General features: G+C 36.6%; 1 protein-coding gene across 3 annotated transcripts in view; it reads right to left on the bottom strand.

Moving 5' to 3' along the window:
- Positions 1-18207, bottom strand: part of DDX10 (DEAD-box helicase 10) — a 253164-nt gene that overhangs the window by 83824 nt on the left and 151133 nt on the right. For 2 of the 3 annotated variants that reach the window (XM_077893365.1, XM_077893368.1), the window contains one exon: positions 15257-15313. In XM_077893365.1, the coding sequence (XP_077749491.1) occupies positions 15257-15313 (57 nt within the window). Of the gene's footprint in view, positions 1-5031; positions 5157-15256; positions 15314-18207 lie in introns of all 3 variants that reach the window. The other variant, XM_077893366.1, reaches the window with a different exon arrangement.

Here is an 18207-nt window from a genome sequence, read left to right as displayed (position 1 = left end):
ATAACTTCAAAGGCTAATGTTCAAATGCTAATATACATTTTTTTTTAAATCCATGGAAAGCACCTGAACTGGTCTCTGACACATGGAAAGCACAATATACATGCTTCATTTCTTCTCCTTTGGCTGCAAGCATTATATATGGATATATCTCACAAAATTTCTCCATCATTGCATTCAACACACTGTACTACTTACAAATGTTTTCCATTAAATTTAGAGTTCCACAACAGCAGGTTAATTCTATCTTGGAATTATGCTTGATCATACAGGGTAGGCACTCAAGAAATATATATGAAGTAAATAAATGACTATTTCTAGGGTCAGGCTACTATTGATTCTGTACCTCTTCAACAAAATCTTCACCACATCCCCACGTTCTCCTGAATCAGCCTAAATCATTAACTAGGCATTTAAGATCCTCTATGGACAGCCCCAGTGGCGCAGCGGTTTAGCGCCGCCTGCAGCCTGGGGTGTGATCCTGGAGATCCAGGATCGAGTCCCACATCAGGCTCCTTGCATGGAACCTGCTTCTCCCTCTGCCTGTGTCTCTGCCTCTCTCTCTCTCTCTCTCTGTCTCTCATGAATAAATAAATAAATAAAATCTTAAAAAAAATAAGATCCTCTATGATCCACCAACTTTCTCCAGCCCTAGCTTTTACTATTCTACTTTATGCTAGTAAAAACTAATAGATCCTCTCATATCATAATGATTGCCGAGAGCACCAAACGCCTTACATTGTAATGATTGCAATCTCTTGGTATATTTCTATCACTGGTGAATGTTACATAGAACAGACAACACACCTGCAAGCATTATGTGGAAAGGTTAGAAAGGATCTAAAAATGATAGAGAATGATTTATCAGCTCCCCCCAAAAAAGCACATCAGAATTATAGAGGTGAAAGGGGCCAAGCGGAACATCCAGTGCAAAACACTTCAAGCAAGTTGAGAAATCTGCTCAAGGCCACACAGTGATCTATTGGCAGCCTGAAGATCAGGCTCCCAGCCCACTAGATCCTGTAGGTCAACACTGATTCCACCTAACAAACCAGGGGCACTTCCTCCCAGTGTGGTCACTTATAGGCCTCTCTCTCTCTCCTCAAATGAGCTGAATAAACTATGTACATAAACTAGGACTTCTATATACATGGCATGGAAAAGCCAAATCCTGGTGGTCCTTGAGGCTGTCCATGAAAGTTCAGGGCAAGAACAAAAGGAGCTTTTTTCTCTGATGCCAACCTACATGCAGTCAGACACACTGAGGAAGAACTAGAGCTAGTCAAGCTGGATTACAGACTGACTCAAGAGACTGAGCTTGCATTTATGCATGTGTTTCTTGCAGACATTCTGGCACAGTGGCATAAGCCAAACCAAAAATAGAAAAAGCTTAACAGTTCAGGGTTGTATGCAAGTACAAAAGTGTGCATCTGGCTTTAGATCAGTGGCTCTTAAAGGAGTGGTGGTCATACATTAATTATACACATATATACTGCATGAATGTATGCAAATAAGTCCCCCTCTCCAGAGATTCTGATGGGAGGAAGGTGAGGAGGAGCTAAACACGTGCATTTTGAGACATCTTTCAGTGATTTGGATTTAACACACTCCAGTCTTTTTTTTTTTTTTTTTAAGATTTTATTTATTTATTCATGAAGGAGAGGCAGAGGGAGAAGCAGGCTCCATGCAGGGAGCCTGATGTGGAACTTGATCCCGGGACCCCAGGACCATGCCCTGAGCCAAAGGCAGACGCTCAACTGCTGAGCCACCAGGTGTCCCCAACACACTCCAGTCTTGACTGAGCAACTGTTTTAGATGTTGGCTAATTCAGAACAAGCCTGCTAAAAAGGCAACATATAATAATACTGATTACAATGGTTGGCATTCGGGATCCCTGGGTGGTGCAGCGGTTTGGCGTCTGCCTTTGGCCCAGGGCATGATCCTGGAGACCCGGGATCGAATCCCACGTCGGGCTCCCAGTGCATGGAGCCTGCTTCTCCCTCTGCCTGTGTCTCTGCCTCTCTCTCTCTCACTGTGTGCCTATCTAAATAAAATATAAAAAAATAAAATAATAAAATAAAATTAAAATTAAAAAAACGATGGTTGGCATTCCCTACGGTGACTCATAGCTTGCAAAGCCCTTACACCTGCACTGTCTTCTCAAGAGACCTGGAAGACTGCAAGCAACATCACTATTGTTATCCTACAAAAGAGGAAACTGAGGCCCAGGGGAAAGATGGCTGCCCTGGAGTCCAGAGTTTACTGGCAAGAACAGACCCTGGGTCTTCTATTTCCAAATTTCATGCTTTTGGTGGAAGAGCTCTAACAAGCTGGCAGTTAGTGATAAAAGCTGACCTTATACTCAAAAATCTCTGATCTAACATTACTGATGAACTCACAATGCACAATTCACTTACTTTTCTCTTTTACTTAGATAGGACTTAATCTTTCTTTTTTTCACTTTCTGTTTTCTTTTTTTCACTTTCTGTTATCTTCAAAGTAACACCACCAAAATACCATGTGTCAGCTGTACTTGAGAAGGGTAAAAATTTCAGGGTTGGATGGATGCCAAGAGGCAGCAATCAATAGCAGTCATGTTTAGAATTTAGATAAGAATCATGTTAAAACCACTTCCATGAAGCTGATGCCCTATGACAATACACTTTCTCATTTCCAAAGCAAGCGGCACTAATATAAATAAATGGATAAACTTGAAAGTGTATATCATTTCCAACTGAAGGGAATGAGAGGACTTTATGAAATAAAAATCAAATGTGTCTGTAGTAGGGGGAAAATTGATGTACACAGCTGAAAATCAAGATGGGTAAAATAAAACAAGTGGCCTTAGTTCTAGCAGTGATTATAGTCCAAAGACAGACCAGCAGCATGATTCCTGATAAAGGAACTTTTGGATCATGAATATACTATTTCTGTAGCATTTTCAAAGCTTAACATTTGATTCAGAATGGCAAAAGATTTACTCCCTCAAGTAAGATAATGTGAAGCTATGTAACAAAGCCTACTACTTCCTTCCTCCTTGACACTATAAACTCTTACTACTAGACCAGGTACGTGACAGATGCTGAACAGGTACCTGTCAAATGATATTTATCTGTAGATGGTGAAAGGGAGTGAACACTTAATTCACAGAAGATATGCATGGAAAGTACTGTATCTGAGTATCTCTATAAGCAAGAACGAGATAAACCAAAGGAGAAAAAAGCCTACTCATGGGAAGATAATCACTTCTTTGATTAAATAATCCTTCAAGTTCTGAATATTTCTCAATTTCTGTGCTCAGTTGTGCATACGTTCCAATTCATGAAGTTACGATAGTACATGCAGGGACCATTCATACCATGTCCATTTCATCAACCCTTGTGTTCACTATTCAAAATAAAATCCAAGGGCAGCCCGGATGGCTCAGTGGATTAGCGCTGGCTTCAGCCCAGGGCCTGATCCTGGAGACCCAGAATTGAGTCCCATGTCAGGCTCCCTGCATGGAGCCTGCTTCTCCCTCTGCCTATGTCTCTGCCATTCTCTCTCTCTCTCTCTCTCGAATGGATAAATACAATCTTTAAAAAAAAAAATCCAACTTCAACAGCTCTCAGGGTCTTCTCAGCTGGCATTAACAGTAGAGAACTGGGACAACATTTTAAGATACCAAAAAGCCCAACAATTTAGTTTCTAGCAGTTTTCTAGTAGAAACTGGAAAATTCACTTGGGTCATAAGGAGGTTAAAAGTGTCTGAAGGGCACAATGATTACCATGCCCTTTCAGAAAATATGCATGCATATTTCTTTTTAATTTGCATGGGAATCATAAGAATATTATTTTTTCATTTTTCATTTTGAAGAAACTGTTTTACAAGTTTTAGGAGGTAAAATGCAACACTTCTTGGAAAAAGGAGATTTAAAAAGGAAATGTGTTATATGAAGGATATAAATTATTAATTTTCTTTCATAGCTTTCATAAAACATGGATGACTCGAGAGACTAAGGCTCCCAATAATTGTGGAGTTCCAAGAGTTATCCATAATAGCTTATATATTCCTAAATCCACAAAATAAAACATGTAGACTGAAGGCACATACAGAAAAATCTAGTATGCCACTCCATTTTTCAAGATAACCTTTTTAATTTAAGTATGACCTATATTCAGGAAAGTACAACAAATTATAAACATAGAGCTTGATGAAATTTCATAAAAAGAATACCCCTATAGACCTACTGCACAAAGTAAGAAATCAGAACACGAAGTTCTCCAGCAGCCCCCCCTCATACTTTTTCACAGTAATAATTCCCTCTTTTCCCCAAAGGTAACCCCACTAACCTAATCCCCAATGTTGATTTTACTTTAAAACAAAAAAACTTTACATAAATGGGATACTACAGTATTTATTTACTCTCTTGTGTCTGGCTTCTTTTGCTCAGTATTTGTAAAATGTGTCCTTGTTATTCCATATAGTAATAATTCATAACTTATATATATCTCACTGTATTCATATGCAAAATTTGTATACTCTACAATTTGGGTTATTTCCAGAATCTTAGGATTATGAACAGTGGTGCTCTGTGAGCATCTTTTAGGAGACATTTCTTCATTTCTCTTGAGTTTATTCCTAAGAGGGCACATGTGGGGCTCTGGATTAGACATATATCCAGTTTTGCAGACACTGCCAAACATTTCTCCCAAAGAGTTGCACTATTCATCAGGAAAACTAAAGTTTAGGGGATTACAATGATTTTGCACCTAAATATATAGTGATTTAAGACAAGAAAGAGATAAGTTCCAGGTGTCATAATTTAATAGCACTCTCTCCTGAACATGGCAGATAATGCTCAAGGTAATCAGGCTGAGATTTATTAATGTACAATCTGCAGGAGAGAAAACAGATCAATCCTTCACCAGTACCAGAAGACCTCTGCCTATCAGGTCCTGAGACAGAAACCAAAGGGGTTTTTTACCTGCAAAATTAGGTGTATGAAAAAAAAAAAAATTAGGTGTATGAACTTAACCAAGTCACTTACTTACCTAGCTTCTCTCTCTAAAGCTTCTTCCACTGTCAGATGACCGTAATGCTTCCACTTATTAGATAAACTGATAAACCTTGATGGAAGCTCTTTGAAAAGGATAAACATTGTAATGGTGTCGACGATCTGCAACAACACAGTCTATAAACAGCAAATTCTAGAGTCCTCTTGAAGTCAAGAAACCTTTGGATCATGAAATATATATCAATAATAAAGAGCTCTGAAGCAAAGGGAAAGATATTCCCACACAAAACACTGCAGACGCCTGGCTACAACTTTACCCAAAGAAAGAAAACACAACAAACAGGAATTTGTTAATGTTGCTGGTAACAATAACTGCAAGAACAACAATAATAAGATTTGCTAATTAGAGCTTCATGGTCACAAAGCATTTCAGATAGAATTCTTTAGAGGCCTGGGGAAAAAGGTGTCTGTGAGAAAAACAAGTCCTCAATGCTATTTTCTGTATATTTGATCATCTCCAGGAACAAATTCTTCTAGCCACCAGCTTTTTTCTTTCAAACACTGGCTTACGGTACTCTCCAACACAAGTCTTTATGGCTTTGAGAAGGGGTGATTAAGCTTGGCTACTCTACAGCTCACTCACAATACCACGGCAAGTTAAAGTTCGTCCCCCAAAATAGCTTTCCTAATTCGCAAAAAAGTATTTCATACAGGACTAGTGGATACCAGAAATATTTTAAATTAGGAGTCAGCTTCATTCTCTCACCCATTCCCAATTCCAAAATGAGGAATAGTCTTTAGGAATGAACATAGTCTTATCCCCATTTTCTTTTTCATTTCTGTTATTCCCTTTTCCCAACTTCCTCATTTAAAAGACTGGGAACAGCCTCCTTGTTAAGAAATACCGGCATCCTCTTCCTCCCTGTTCTGCCTGCCACTAATAGTCTTAAATTCTAAGAGTTACAAGTATGGCTGATGCTGTTTACACACCATTCTGTTTATTAATCCATCTCTCTTGGTAAGAGAGGGCGTTTAACATAAAACCATGTATAAGGTGGCAATTCTACATTTGGTGTGTCATTTAAGAAAAGACAATTTAGCAATATAAATTCGTATTTTGATCATCTTAACAGCTTTTACATAATTTCAAGCAATTATAATAAATGTATTCATTCTTGGGATAGCCAATGTTGAGTATTTATAAGAATTTGAAAAAATCTCTAGTAATAGCATAGAGAACGCAGAGATTCTTGTATCACACTGAGAATCATTAAAAATCAAGATTTATGGTATTCTCTATTTCCTAGTATAAATGAAAGAATTCTGAGTTGTGAAGCAAAATCTTAACAAGAAAGGAGAAAAGGACCCACATGTACTTTTTTTCCCCAGTAATTTGAGATTTTTGTATACTGTAAGAAATTATGATGGTATAATCTCCCAACAGATACTAACAGCTTGAGTAACAGCCAAGCAAAGTTAGTGAATGATAATATATATAAAAATATGGGTCGATGATTCTAAGCATCAGCCTCCATAATTATTATGGCCACACATATATACACATGCTCACCAACAGTTTCCACAAAGTAGGGTATGTGTTAATGATCACACAATTACCAGCTGACCACAATGATTCAGATGCAGTTAATCTATTCTGTCAGAGATGTTTCTATAAACCACCAGCTCAAGCATATAAATGTCAAATTATCTATAACTTGAGATTAAGCATAATAAAGCACAACCAAAAAGGGCATTGTAAAGATTGATCCAATCTGATCCATCTGGATCTGTTTGGGTCCAATCTGAACTTGATCCTAAAGTACTAATATGTACCTAAATGACCACCCAAATTAGCAGAGACCATCAAAACATTTAAGAATACAATTATTTATAATATACAGAAAGGGAAAAAAAAATATACAGAAAGGGATAATATGTATGCACATAAATATGTACCTATATAACCACACACACATATATAAATATAAATATATATACATATATGTATAAGAAAGAATGAGTACACGAGTGCTTTTTTAGCATCTTATTCAAACATTTCCCAAAATGTTAGAAATTTGAATATTTATATATAAATAAATTCCCAAAATATATAAATGGTTATAACATTTATTTTGCAAGTTTTATAAAAGAAACAACATTCTTTAAGGAGTACTATAAGAAAACCTGAAATAGGTATTAAAATTCTGTCTCAAAAATTGTCTCAAATTAACCTAGTATTGAATTGCAAGTTTAAAAGCAACAAGTCTAACAAGTCTAACTTGTTTTTTGAAAATTTTCTTCTGGTTCTCAGGGCTTAAAGCTTGCAAAGTACAGGTTTATGATCACCCTTAATCTTAACATCCACTGCACAGCTCTCAGTGATTATGAATTAGGAGATAGAGACAGACCTGAACTGAGTTCTAGCTTTCCATCTGGACTGAGTCCTAGCTTCTCACGGTCTAACCACATTTGAAGTAGACTGTAATTACTCAGGCAAACCATGATCAAGACCACCAAATACAATATTCACCATGACACTGCCAACAGAGAAGTTTTAACAGAATCCCCTATTTTGGTCAATAAACAAATAATTTACGAGCAAGGTGAAAATCAGGATCAAACTACTGCAGTCTATGCATCTATCACCAGTAAGATATAGGAGCTATGTATATTCTAAGTTTAGATAAAAGAAGGGAAGAAAATGAAAACTATTAGGTACATGTTAGGACATTTCAACCTGTAAGACTATTAAATGCTTAGCAAACAGTATTCGTCAAATATTCTAACTGAATGTGAACTACCTGCAATTTGTTACATTCTGTTTTAATATTAAAATCTATAACTTTAGTATAAGTTAATGGATTTGTTTGTAGTGGTGATGAACACACAAGAAGGGGGAGGAAAGGAGGAGCAATCTGAAGAGCCCTGGGGGTCATGGGTGCACCCCATCTGGCACAAATTTAAATGAGTATGGTGCAACTCCACTGTATTCTATGTAATCCAGCCCCTGGGTTTTAAGGAGCCTGTGATGATACAGCATTAACATGTAAATGCTAACTTTAAGAATAAATATGCCTGCATTTCCTTGATTCAATAAAAATTTATAAGCATTTACTATGTGCCAGCTACTACAAAAAAACTCCGTGGCTGATCTCAGAGTTTACAAGTTACAATGAGAAAGACAAAAACCATTTAGATTAGAATCAAGGCAAAATAATATACAAAAGGTATAGTAGAGCAGAAAGAAATGCCTAAATCTGCCTGAAGAGGGCAGGACAGGCTTCAAAAAGGAAACAGTGCTAGGAGGAAGAAGCAATGAAGGTGAAGACCACCCAGGGAGAGGGAAGCTTATATAAAAGAAGTAAAGGAGAATATGGCATGTTCTCCATGGCTGAAAATAATGGTAAAGGATTATGGTGATTTATAGAAACTACTAGGAAATCAACAGTATTCTGTATCTGCCAATGGTTCTGTTTCTTAGTACCTACTCTAAGATGGAACTAAATGAAGATAAAAAGAGGGATTTCAGGAGAAAAATCTGTTTACCTGCAATGTCTGCTTTAACTTTTAAGATTTTCATATTCCTTATGCTCTTACTGCCTTGGAACTGAGATGCCAGTACGGCCCAATGCTTTAAATGTCAAGGCCCTGAAGTACTGTAAAGCAGACTGACTCTGGCTCCGCCATATCCTAGCTTCAAAATCTTCATAAAGTTGCATAAATTTCCTAAGCCTCAATTTCTTCATTTACAAAATGAAGATAATAATACCAGCTAACTCACAGTGCTATTTGTGAGGATTAAAGCAATAACACATGTAGAACCTTTAATCACAGTATTTGCAACACAGCACACAATGAATGACAGCAGCCACCAATTACTATTATGTTTTACAATGTCCATAAAAATTGTACCCCAAACTCATGTTCCTATTACAATTCCTATACATTCTACAGAAAAAAAGGGAGATATTCTTTACAAAAATCTTTTTGATAAATTTAACATTGCTGCTATTGAAATTTTCAGTATTACTTATGTCACAATCTTTAATAAGTGTTGAGATGTGACTGAGTATAATATTAAATAACTTGTTTTTGTTACGTTTTTATACATGACACCTTAAAATAAATATAATAAAATTCTAAACGACATGCAGTGCTCTTTGGTATTTGGAGGGAAGCAAGTGTAAGGTAGAATGAAAACACACACACATAAGCATCCAGACACCTGGCGTAGGATCTTGGAAGAATCACCTATTCACAAAAACCCTTCACTTCCTCACTTGAAAAATGATTTGGAGTATAAGAGTCTTCTCTTTAAAGGTTTGTTTTCTGGGGTGAGGATGCTGGCAGGGGGGAATGGAGAGTTAATGTTTCATGGGCAGAGATTTTTTTGTCCAGGATGAGAAGGTTCTGGAAATGGTTGTTGGTGGTGGTTGCACAGCAATATGAACATAACTGCCAAACAGTGCATTTAAAGATGGATGAAAGAGTGAATCTTACATATATTCTACAGCAATAAAATATACTTTAGAAGAATGTTTAAGTCTGTGCCCTGTGGCCATAAAGTCATTCATTCACCCACTCAGCCATTCATTCAAACATTTATCATGTGCTTATCAGGAAACAAGCACTGCAATGGGGACACTAGGATAAGACTTAGAGTTGAACAGGAAAAGGCAAATATGTGCCCAGGTAAGTACCGTAGACCATCAGATGCTTCCTATGGGAGACTGAAGTGGGAGTTATAACAGCAGAAATCCATTTTATCTGAGGTGGTAGAAAAGTGTTCATAAAAGGGAGGACACAGAAGTTGAGTCTTAAAAGAACAGCCTGTATTCACCATGATGGAAGGTATGATGACCTGCACTTTCCCATCTGACTGGAGAACAATTCTCTGACAAAGGAACTGAAAGCATCTGTTAAGTGATCCAGGAGGGTTACATATACTAAATCCCCTTCTTCATTCTCAAAGAAAGAGAAGGGGAAGGGAGGGGACAAGCTGTGGGGACCGGAGGAAATAAGAGTAAAGAAAAGAGCCATTATAGTAATATCCATGCAAACCAAACCAACACTAGAATCACAATAAAAGCTAAATCTATTTGAGTATTCGTTGCTGACTTAGATATTAAAGGGAAAAAAGCATGTTATCTAAAAGATTCTGTGTTATTTAAAAAGTAGAAGGAAAGCATAATGGGTCTTATAGCATTAAAACAAAATATTATTTGAGTATTTTGCTCTGAGAAAGAGGACCACTCATTAAGGGCACCATTAAATAAGTGACTGTATCAGGGCAGCAAAGGGGAGCTTAGAAGGGTTCAGCCCCTTCAAATATAAGAGCAATTTACTTTCAGGGAGGACCTTTTCTTTCTCTGGGAACTGGGACTAAAAACAAATTTATGTTTCCATTATCTTGTTTTTAATTTTATCAAAAATTGTTTGGTTTAAAATAAACTGACCCCCTACAGCCCTTGAAATCCCAACCGTATTAGAAACAAAGAAAGAGACCAGTAAATTCCAATACTATGAAATGCCAGGAAAAGGGAAAATGGGGGTGGTGTGTGCACAGGGTTATATGAAATATATGGAATGAGGAGAAATTTCCCCTCAAGATGAAAAATTTTAATTTGGTATCAGTCAAAATAAAACACTGCCAAAAAGAAATAAATGCAAAGGTTTAAGACCTAGGCATGACCATTACCAACATTAATGAACATCTATCTGTAGCTCCGTAAGGAAAGAATCCTTTAGCAAATAAGCCTACAGTAAGATGTGATAGAAAACACAAGAGTTCTCCACAAATGCTGAGAAAGGCTGAGGACCCACATTGGAATTGTACTGAGTACAATGCATATCTTTTTGTTACTTAACTCGCTCAGATTGAGATTATATGGGACCACAAATGTAAATATGATTAAAAGGGACTATGACAGATACACTTTTCATTTTACACATTGTAAGAAGCCAGAAGGGGTAAAGACACATCAGGGGTCACCCAGCAACATGAGGATGGCCTACTTCCTAGTGTCAGCACAAAGTTCTCTCTTCACAGATTTGCTGTGAACATTTTCTATGAAGAGCTGCTAGCCTACATACATAAGTGTACATAAATCAGGTTTGTTTTTAAGAAAAATAATATAAAATATAATTATAATATAAAATATATAATATAAAATAAAAGGGGTAAAAAGTAACATACCGAAGCAGCATGGAGCAGTAGCAGGGAATGAGGATACATACCATTTCTGCTACCAAGGAAGCCAGGGATGGGGGTAAGTCATTTACTTGCTTCTAGACTTAATTTATTTGATATTAAGAATGTAGGTATTTAAGGAGAGCCAAACAAAAGGTCCCCTGGAACCTTAATATATACATGAAGGAAAAAATGGAGTGGCTCAGATGGAAGTCAAAATGGTAGCCCAGGATCCTGCACCAAATAGGTCCATAAAACATCTAGGCACTCACTGTACTATTAACAACTCAAACCACTAGAGCGCTTCAGTGGAAGCCACACTCTTAAATGTCAGGGACCAGGACAAGTTCAAAAGAGATTTCGAAGGATTGAAACAGGGTTATTACTTTGTCAATGACAATTTTAAAAAATCATTATTATTTCATAAATAAAAGGACATTCCAAAGCCAAAGGAAAAAAAAAAAAGAACATTCTCGCAGAATGAATAAATGCAGCTTAGCTGTATAGAACTATTAGTGGCCAGAAAAAAAAAAGATATGACAGACCAGCAGATTAGAATACCATGTCTCAGGTCTACTCACATCCGAAACCTACACAACTCCTACGTCTTTGGATCCTATATCCTTGAAGAACTAACTAAGACTACCTTACATATCCAAAAAACTGTTTCCTAAAGTCTACCATTTGTAAAGCAAATAAAGTGTCCCAGGGTCACTAAAATGAAAAAACAGCAATAAAAAACAGAGAAAAGTAAGCTCAAGTTTATGACTATAAAACTTCAACCTCAAAACAAAGAACATCATTTTAGTTATTTTAATATAATTTTCCCCATGCTTAAAAAATAACAACTATAAGCATGTGTAATATATTCAAGCAACACGTAATGTTTTCGTGTTCAAGTGCCTCTGAGCTGCTTCCTACTCTGTTCTTCCACATTCTGTTTGGTTCACCAACCTTATACTTGGTTAATAAATTTCTTGGTTAATAAATTCTACTTTCTTTTCAAAAGCAGCATAACACAGAGATATTTCTGGGGATCTATTTCCTCAAGTTTCAGCACTGTTGTTCCTTTCTTTACATTTCCACAAAATCATTCCAGACATCAGAGGTTGGTACAAGCACTTTATGACCTGAGGAAATCTAGCTGAAGAATAAGGTGAAGCTGTATTTCCAGGACTATTGGAACCTGATCTTCCTGAACCTGAAAAGCAATGTGATCTACTGCTCATTGCTGTAACTTCTTTTTGTCACATCTCATTTTAAAATTTCTAAGTTATAAGAACATACAACATCTTGGTAAAGTAAAAGTCCATTTTGCAGTTCAAATATTTCTCTGCTAAACAAAGTTTTGATACTCGAAAGACTTCTATCTTCAGGATCATGAAGTATTGGGCACCCAGAAAACCTCAAAACTTTCATGTTTCTCTCCTACTCTTGACACTGCACATAACATTCTCCATGCAAGTCTTAGATCTTTCTTTTCACTAAAAGTAGCATCAGATTCCTGAGAGGTTCATTCAACTTTGTTTCACTGTATTCCATCTTCAAAGCAATGTTTCTTAGGAATACTTTCTATATATCAGAAGAGATAACCCCCAACTGTCATTTATAAAACTGAAATTTCACATTACCATTAAGCCTTCACTTTTTTGTGAAATAAAGACAAATCCATCAACTTTCATTTGAAAATTTTTCCCCAATTAAAAATAATATTCTGTGTCTTCTATGTTCCTCCTCAGGTAATATGATATCAGCCAAATGAAGCACAAAACAAGGTAGATAGGCCATGGGAGTGTCCCTTTCTCACACTGTCAGCTGCTGTACACTGACTCCTTACAGAGCTCTAAACGGGTAAGACTACACATCCTGGTACAGGAGGTCTGCAAAGACCACTTCCTTTCACCACTAAGGCATCTTGTGGATATCCTGTAGGTTTAGTAATTGAAAGATGCTCTAGCCTGAAGCTGATCAAAGTGCCTCAGAAGGCACAGCCACAAGTCACACGTGATTATGTGGAAATATATTAAAGAGATGATAAAATTAAATTATCATTTAAAGCACATGCATAAAGACAGTAAGGACACCTGATAATTTGCACCATGTACATCTTAGACATCACAGAACATAAGGCCATCACCCCTTTTTACAGTTGCTCCAGATAATATTTTGTGGGTCTGTTTCCAAAGGGGCACCTGAAAAGCCATGGGAGTCTTCATCTTGCCACTTTCATTTGAAAAGAAGTGGGGTGCAAACAGGTTGATTCAAGCTAATTCCTTGGGACTCCACCAGTCAGCCTGAATCTGTCACTGCTGCCAGTTCTTGGTGTCTCATGAAATGTTTGAGTCCTGGCTACAACCTGGCCACTCATCTCTCTGCTAAAATCATTCTTACAAGACAGGTGCCACCAGTGAGCAATCAGACAGCCTCTGTCTACTGAGGGCTCCTGGCCTAGCAGCACAGCCATAGTAGCTGCAGAGCCTCTTCTCTGTATTTCCAGTACAAACCTTAGTGGTTGGACAGAATGAGGTGTCCTCATTCCTAGATGTCAGGAGCAAAAAGATGACAAACCTTTAAGGGGGTAAGGAGTGGAAGAGTGGGCTTGGCTTGAGGAGTTCACTTCAGCAATCTGCCCCAGTGGAAAAAATAAACTGACAGCCATTACCAGTTTTTTGTTTATGTCCCAGCTGGCAAAGTATCAAAACCAAATACATATGCCAATTTATAGGAAGATAAAAGAAGAGGCACAAGAAGCAGCCTCACTGGTGAGAATAATTCATGACTTTAACCACTACACAGGTGAAGGATACAACGTCAACAAGAATACAACTAACCATCTTAGGAATATACACAAATATGCAGGAATATACAGAAGGGCAATACAGTAAGCAGGCTTTCTTATAGCTCCAGATTACACATCTTTCATTTTATAATTTTCTGTGCAGAAATGAGAGAGCTTCTTAGTGAAATAAAATAAGTTTAGATTTATGCTGAACATGAAATATTCATAAATATCAAATGCTTTCATTAGATTTAAAGTTTCCTTCTTAAATTTAAATTTTTTCCACTACAGCCCCTTAGATGTAATTTCTATGCCATGACAGTGCATGTCTGTATTTTAAAAGCATATGCCTAATCCACCACCTGATTTCGCAGTCAGGCCGCACACAGTATAGCTCTCGTTTTGGGGCACCTTTGAAGACAGAGTGATATTTAATACTGAATATAAGCAGTCTTTTCATCTTACACTGCAGAGTAATTGCTTCCCACTTCAGAACTATAAAATGAGTTATCATCTCTGACTTGCTCTGTAAGTGCTATGGCCAGCACGGAAAAAATGACAAAGAATATTATGGGCTTACTCGAGGGAGTCGGATCTTTGCTAACTGCCAAGAAAAAATCATGGCTAGTCAGGCATAGCACAATGAGACACGGCATGAGAAATGACATGTTACTGGATCCTGGTTCTAGGAAATCATTTGTACTAAATGCCCTCAGCATGTAGAAGCTGAGCCTTTCTCAGTGTGAAACACAACAGCCAAATATTATACGTTCACATGGGTGGTGTTCACATTGTATTATCTTAATTTTGTTAAAGAAAGAAGTGTATACATGCACATATATGAATGATACTGTGTGTATATACTTGCTGAAAATTTTTGTTTACAGAATATAGTGAAGGCATATGATACAGACTGCTTTCCCCTAGATCTCAGGAGTTGAAGCAACCAGTGCTTTCAGAGATATCCATTATTGAGCTGGGTCCACATAGCTGTCTGCCTAGTCAAAAGATGGCAGAGTTTAAAATCCTGTCAAGCTTGTCCTAAACCATCCCCCATATTTAGGCAGAAAATATAATGGAAAAAGGTGATGTGAATAGAAGGGCAATGGCCAATAAGCAAATTATCTTATATATTTTTCAACATGCTTTATGGAGGGAAGAAAAGGAGAAAGTAAATGACAGGCACACATGGGACTTATATCCAATATGAACATCATGCATATGGAAAAGCAGAATATTTAAATCCCATTCAATGTTAAAACAATTTTTTTCATAAAAAATATCAATACTTACCTTTGCTTGTCTCTTACTGGCTTCTCTTCTGGCTTCCCTTTCCTTCAGTCTTTTCTCCTACAACAAGAGGGGGAAATCAGAAGCATGTAAACTTCTTGTTTATTACGTTTAAATCAAACTACACATTCGTCATTTTTTTAAAGTCAACTGATACTGACATTCATATTTCAATAAATATTTACTGAGTGTCCACAACGGGTTTGGTATAAGTAATCACAATCGTTAATTATGTGTCAAACAGATCTGGAGTCAGATCACAGTTCTACCACTTACTAGCTTTGTAATTTGGGGCAACTTATTTATATTTTGTAATTCGTTTTCTCACTGAAACATGAAGATAACAGGAACACACAGTTCATAAAATTGGTATAAGAATTATATAAGATACTATATACATATGTGCTTAAGATAATGTCTGAGATATGACTGGTATATAGTCAATGTCAGCTATTAGAATAAATAGGGGAAAAAAATCCATTGGTGACTATTTACCTACTACTCTAAAAGGAAAAATTATAAGGATATGAAATCTGTTCTTAGAAAAGTGGCAACATTTTCTCAAACAAAAAAACAATGGAAGATCATTCTTATAAAGCATGTTATTTCTATTAAATTGCTGTATAATTAATTGCCCCATTAGTTTTCCAATGATCATAAAACAGAAAATGCAAAACTAACATTTTTAGAAGAAAAAAATCAGTGTATACAACATTAAAAGTCAAAATGAAACAACCCAGCTAAAGTTGAAAAGAATGTTGGTTTTTTTGTTTTTTTTTTTTAAGATTTTGAGAGACAGCACGTGCACACGCACACATGTGCATGAGTAGGAGGGAGGGTCAGAGGCAGAGAAAGAAGCAAACTCCTTGCTGAGCAGGGAGCCCAATGCAGGACTCAATCTCACGACCCCGAGATCATGACCTGAGCTGAAGGCAGATGCTTAACCAACTGAGCCACCCAAACACCCCAAAAACAATTGTTTTAAATTAAAAAAAAAAAAAAAAACTATTTCTCTCTCCAAAAACAAAGTGTTGAAATAACAAAAAGGCTAGACTCAATCCAAAGTTCATAACTAACTATGTTATTCGTAAAAAAATTTAATGAACTGCTAGGTCAATGTAAAATCTGAGTAAACAACAAGTAATTTCCTTTTATGACCATGATTCACTATTACAACATTTATTAATTTGAAAATTAACAAGTTTTCTGAATCTGGGCTGTCATTATCATTATGTTGTACCGATACATGATCTCCAGATTCAAAAGCCAATTCTAACGCATACTCTGAAGACAGACTTGAGGCCTCTCTGTTGCTCCAAGCATTGACAGTAGCCAACTATCACTATCCTCCTCATCTAGGTTTATAGACTCCTTTACGACAAACTGAGAACATAAATGTTGAAAGTCTCAAAAGAGATTAAATAATAATTACTGCAAAGAGATGGGGGTTCCACAGAGCTTACCAACTCAGTTTCTAGAGCTCTGGAATGCACAGCAGGAGAGCAAAATTCTAAGGGAAGCTAACAAAAATTCACACGCACATGGCAACTATGAATGTGTCACACCCCTAAATAATGCATCATGTTAAATTATTCCTTTCTGTTATTATTCTTTTTTTAACCCACTTTTGGAGAAAATGGATATCCCTTTGACTTCCAAATAAAACATAAAAACTAAAAGGGCAGGTAAAACTTAAACAATGTGCAATTATACAGAGGAACACTCTAAAGACTGGAAGTCCCAGGACCAAGGTCAGAGGAAAAGGAATGCTGAACAAGAACTCAGAACATGGCTCACTCTTTGTGAGAAGCTGATGAGGTGACAGGACTGTTCTCTAACCTGGGTCTTCGTGTGCCAAGTCTAGTGGTTTTTTCCAATACAATCCAAGAAAAATTAAAATGTCAGGGTTTAGAGACTTTAACAGATGACACGTTAATAATAGAGGAAATAGTACCTGGTATTATTTTAACAAGCAGCCAATGAATGCCGTTGCTATTACCCCACACCACCCCTGACCTGGTTCTCTGACAGGCTTCTGAGACTGGTTCTGCCACTAAAATAAAATACTCTCAACCCTTCCTCAGGAGGAAAAAAAGTTCATGGATGGCAGTTTCTCAATATTTGCAATCAAATTTTTTATAAAAGTTGCCAGCATTTACTGATTTTTTATTGGCATTAGCAGATTATAGGAATAGATGAAAGTAGCAAAATATTGAATTCACAACTGATCATAGTTACATTTAGTTATATTAATATCCATAGACTATCAGCTATTTGTAATCTTTCTTCTCTCTTACACACACACACTTCTATTTTCTACAAATAAGTTTTCATGTTTTGGAAGGTAACATTAACCAGAGCAGTATTTACTGTTATTCTAAAAGGTCATGGTGACTTTCAAGAGTTGCACCGCTTAAAGTTATTTTAAAACTATACCTACATGAGATGCAGCTGTATAAAACAAATAAAACAGTAATGAAAGTGAACTTGTTAAAAAAAAAAAAACTTGTGTCCACTAACACATTATTACTATTATTATTTTCTTACTACAGTAATAGCTCTGAATTAAATAGCAATATGCTAGCATTTTACATATATTTTGAAACCATTTAACAAAATTTTTGAAGTATTATTTTTCCCATTTTACAGATGGAAAAAAAAACTGAACCAAAGGGATTAAGTAACTGGCCTGAAATCCCACAGTCAGTGAATGAAACTGAGACTAAAACTGGGTCTACAGAGCCAACACCTTCCCCCTCATCTCCAGCACACCTCTTCACCACTGTCTATCTAGTCCATTAGAAAGCGTACTTGCTTTGTGGATGCATACATAGTGTTTTTATCTTATCAATATGTTTAAGACAAATGCTCCATTTCCTTTTATTAATAATGGCCTGCTACCGTATGGATCTTTTCATCTTGATAGCATTTTTTTTTTTCCTGATAGCATTTTG

The sequence above is a fragment of the Canis aureus genome, chromosome 3, assembly GCF_053574225.1.
Source record: "Canis aureus isolate CA01 chromosome 3, VMU_Caureus_v.1.0, whole genome shotgun sequence".
NCBI classification, from domain to species: Eukaryota; Metazoa; Chordata; class Mammalia; order Carnivora; family Canidae; genus Canis; species Canis aureus.
Note: the sequence above shows the minus strand (reverse complement) of the source record. Positions and strands in the feature narration are given on the sequence as shown.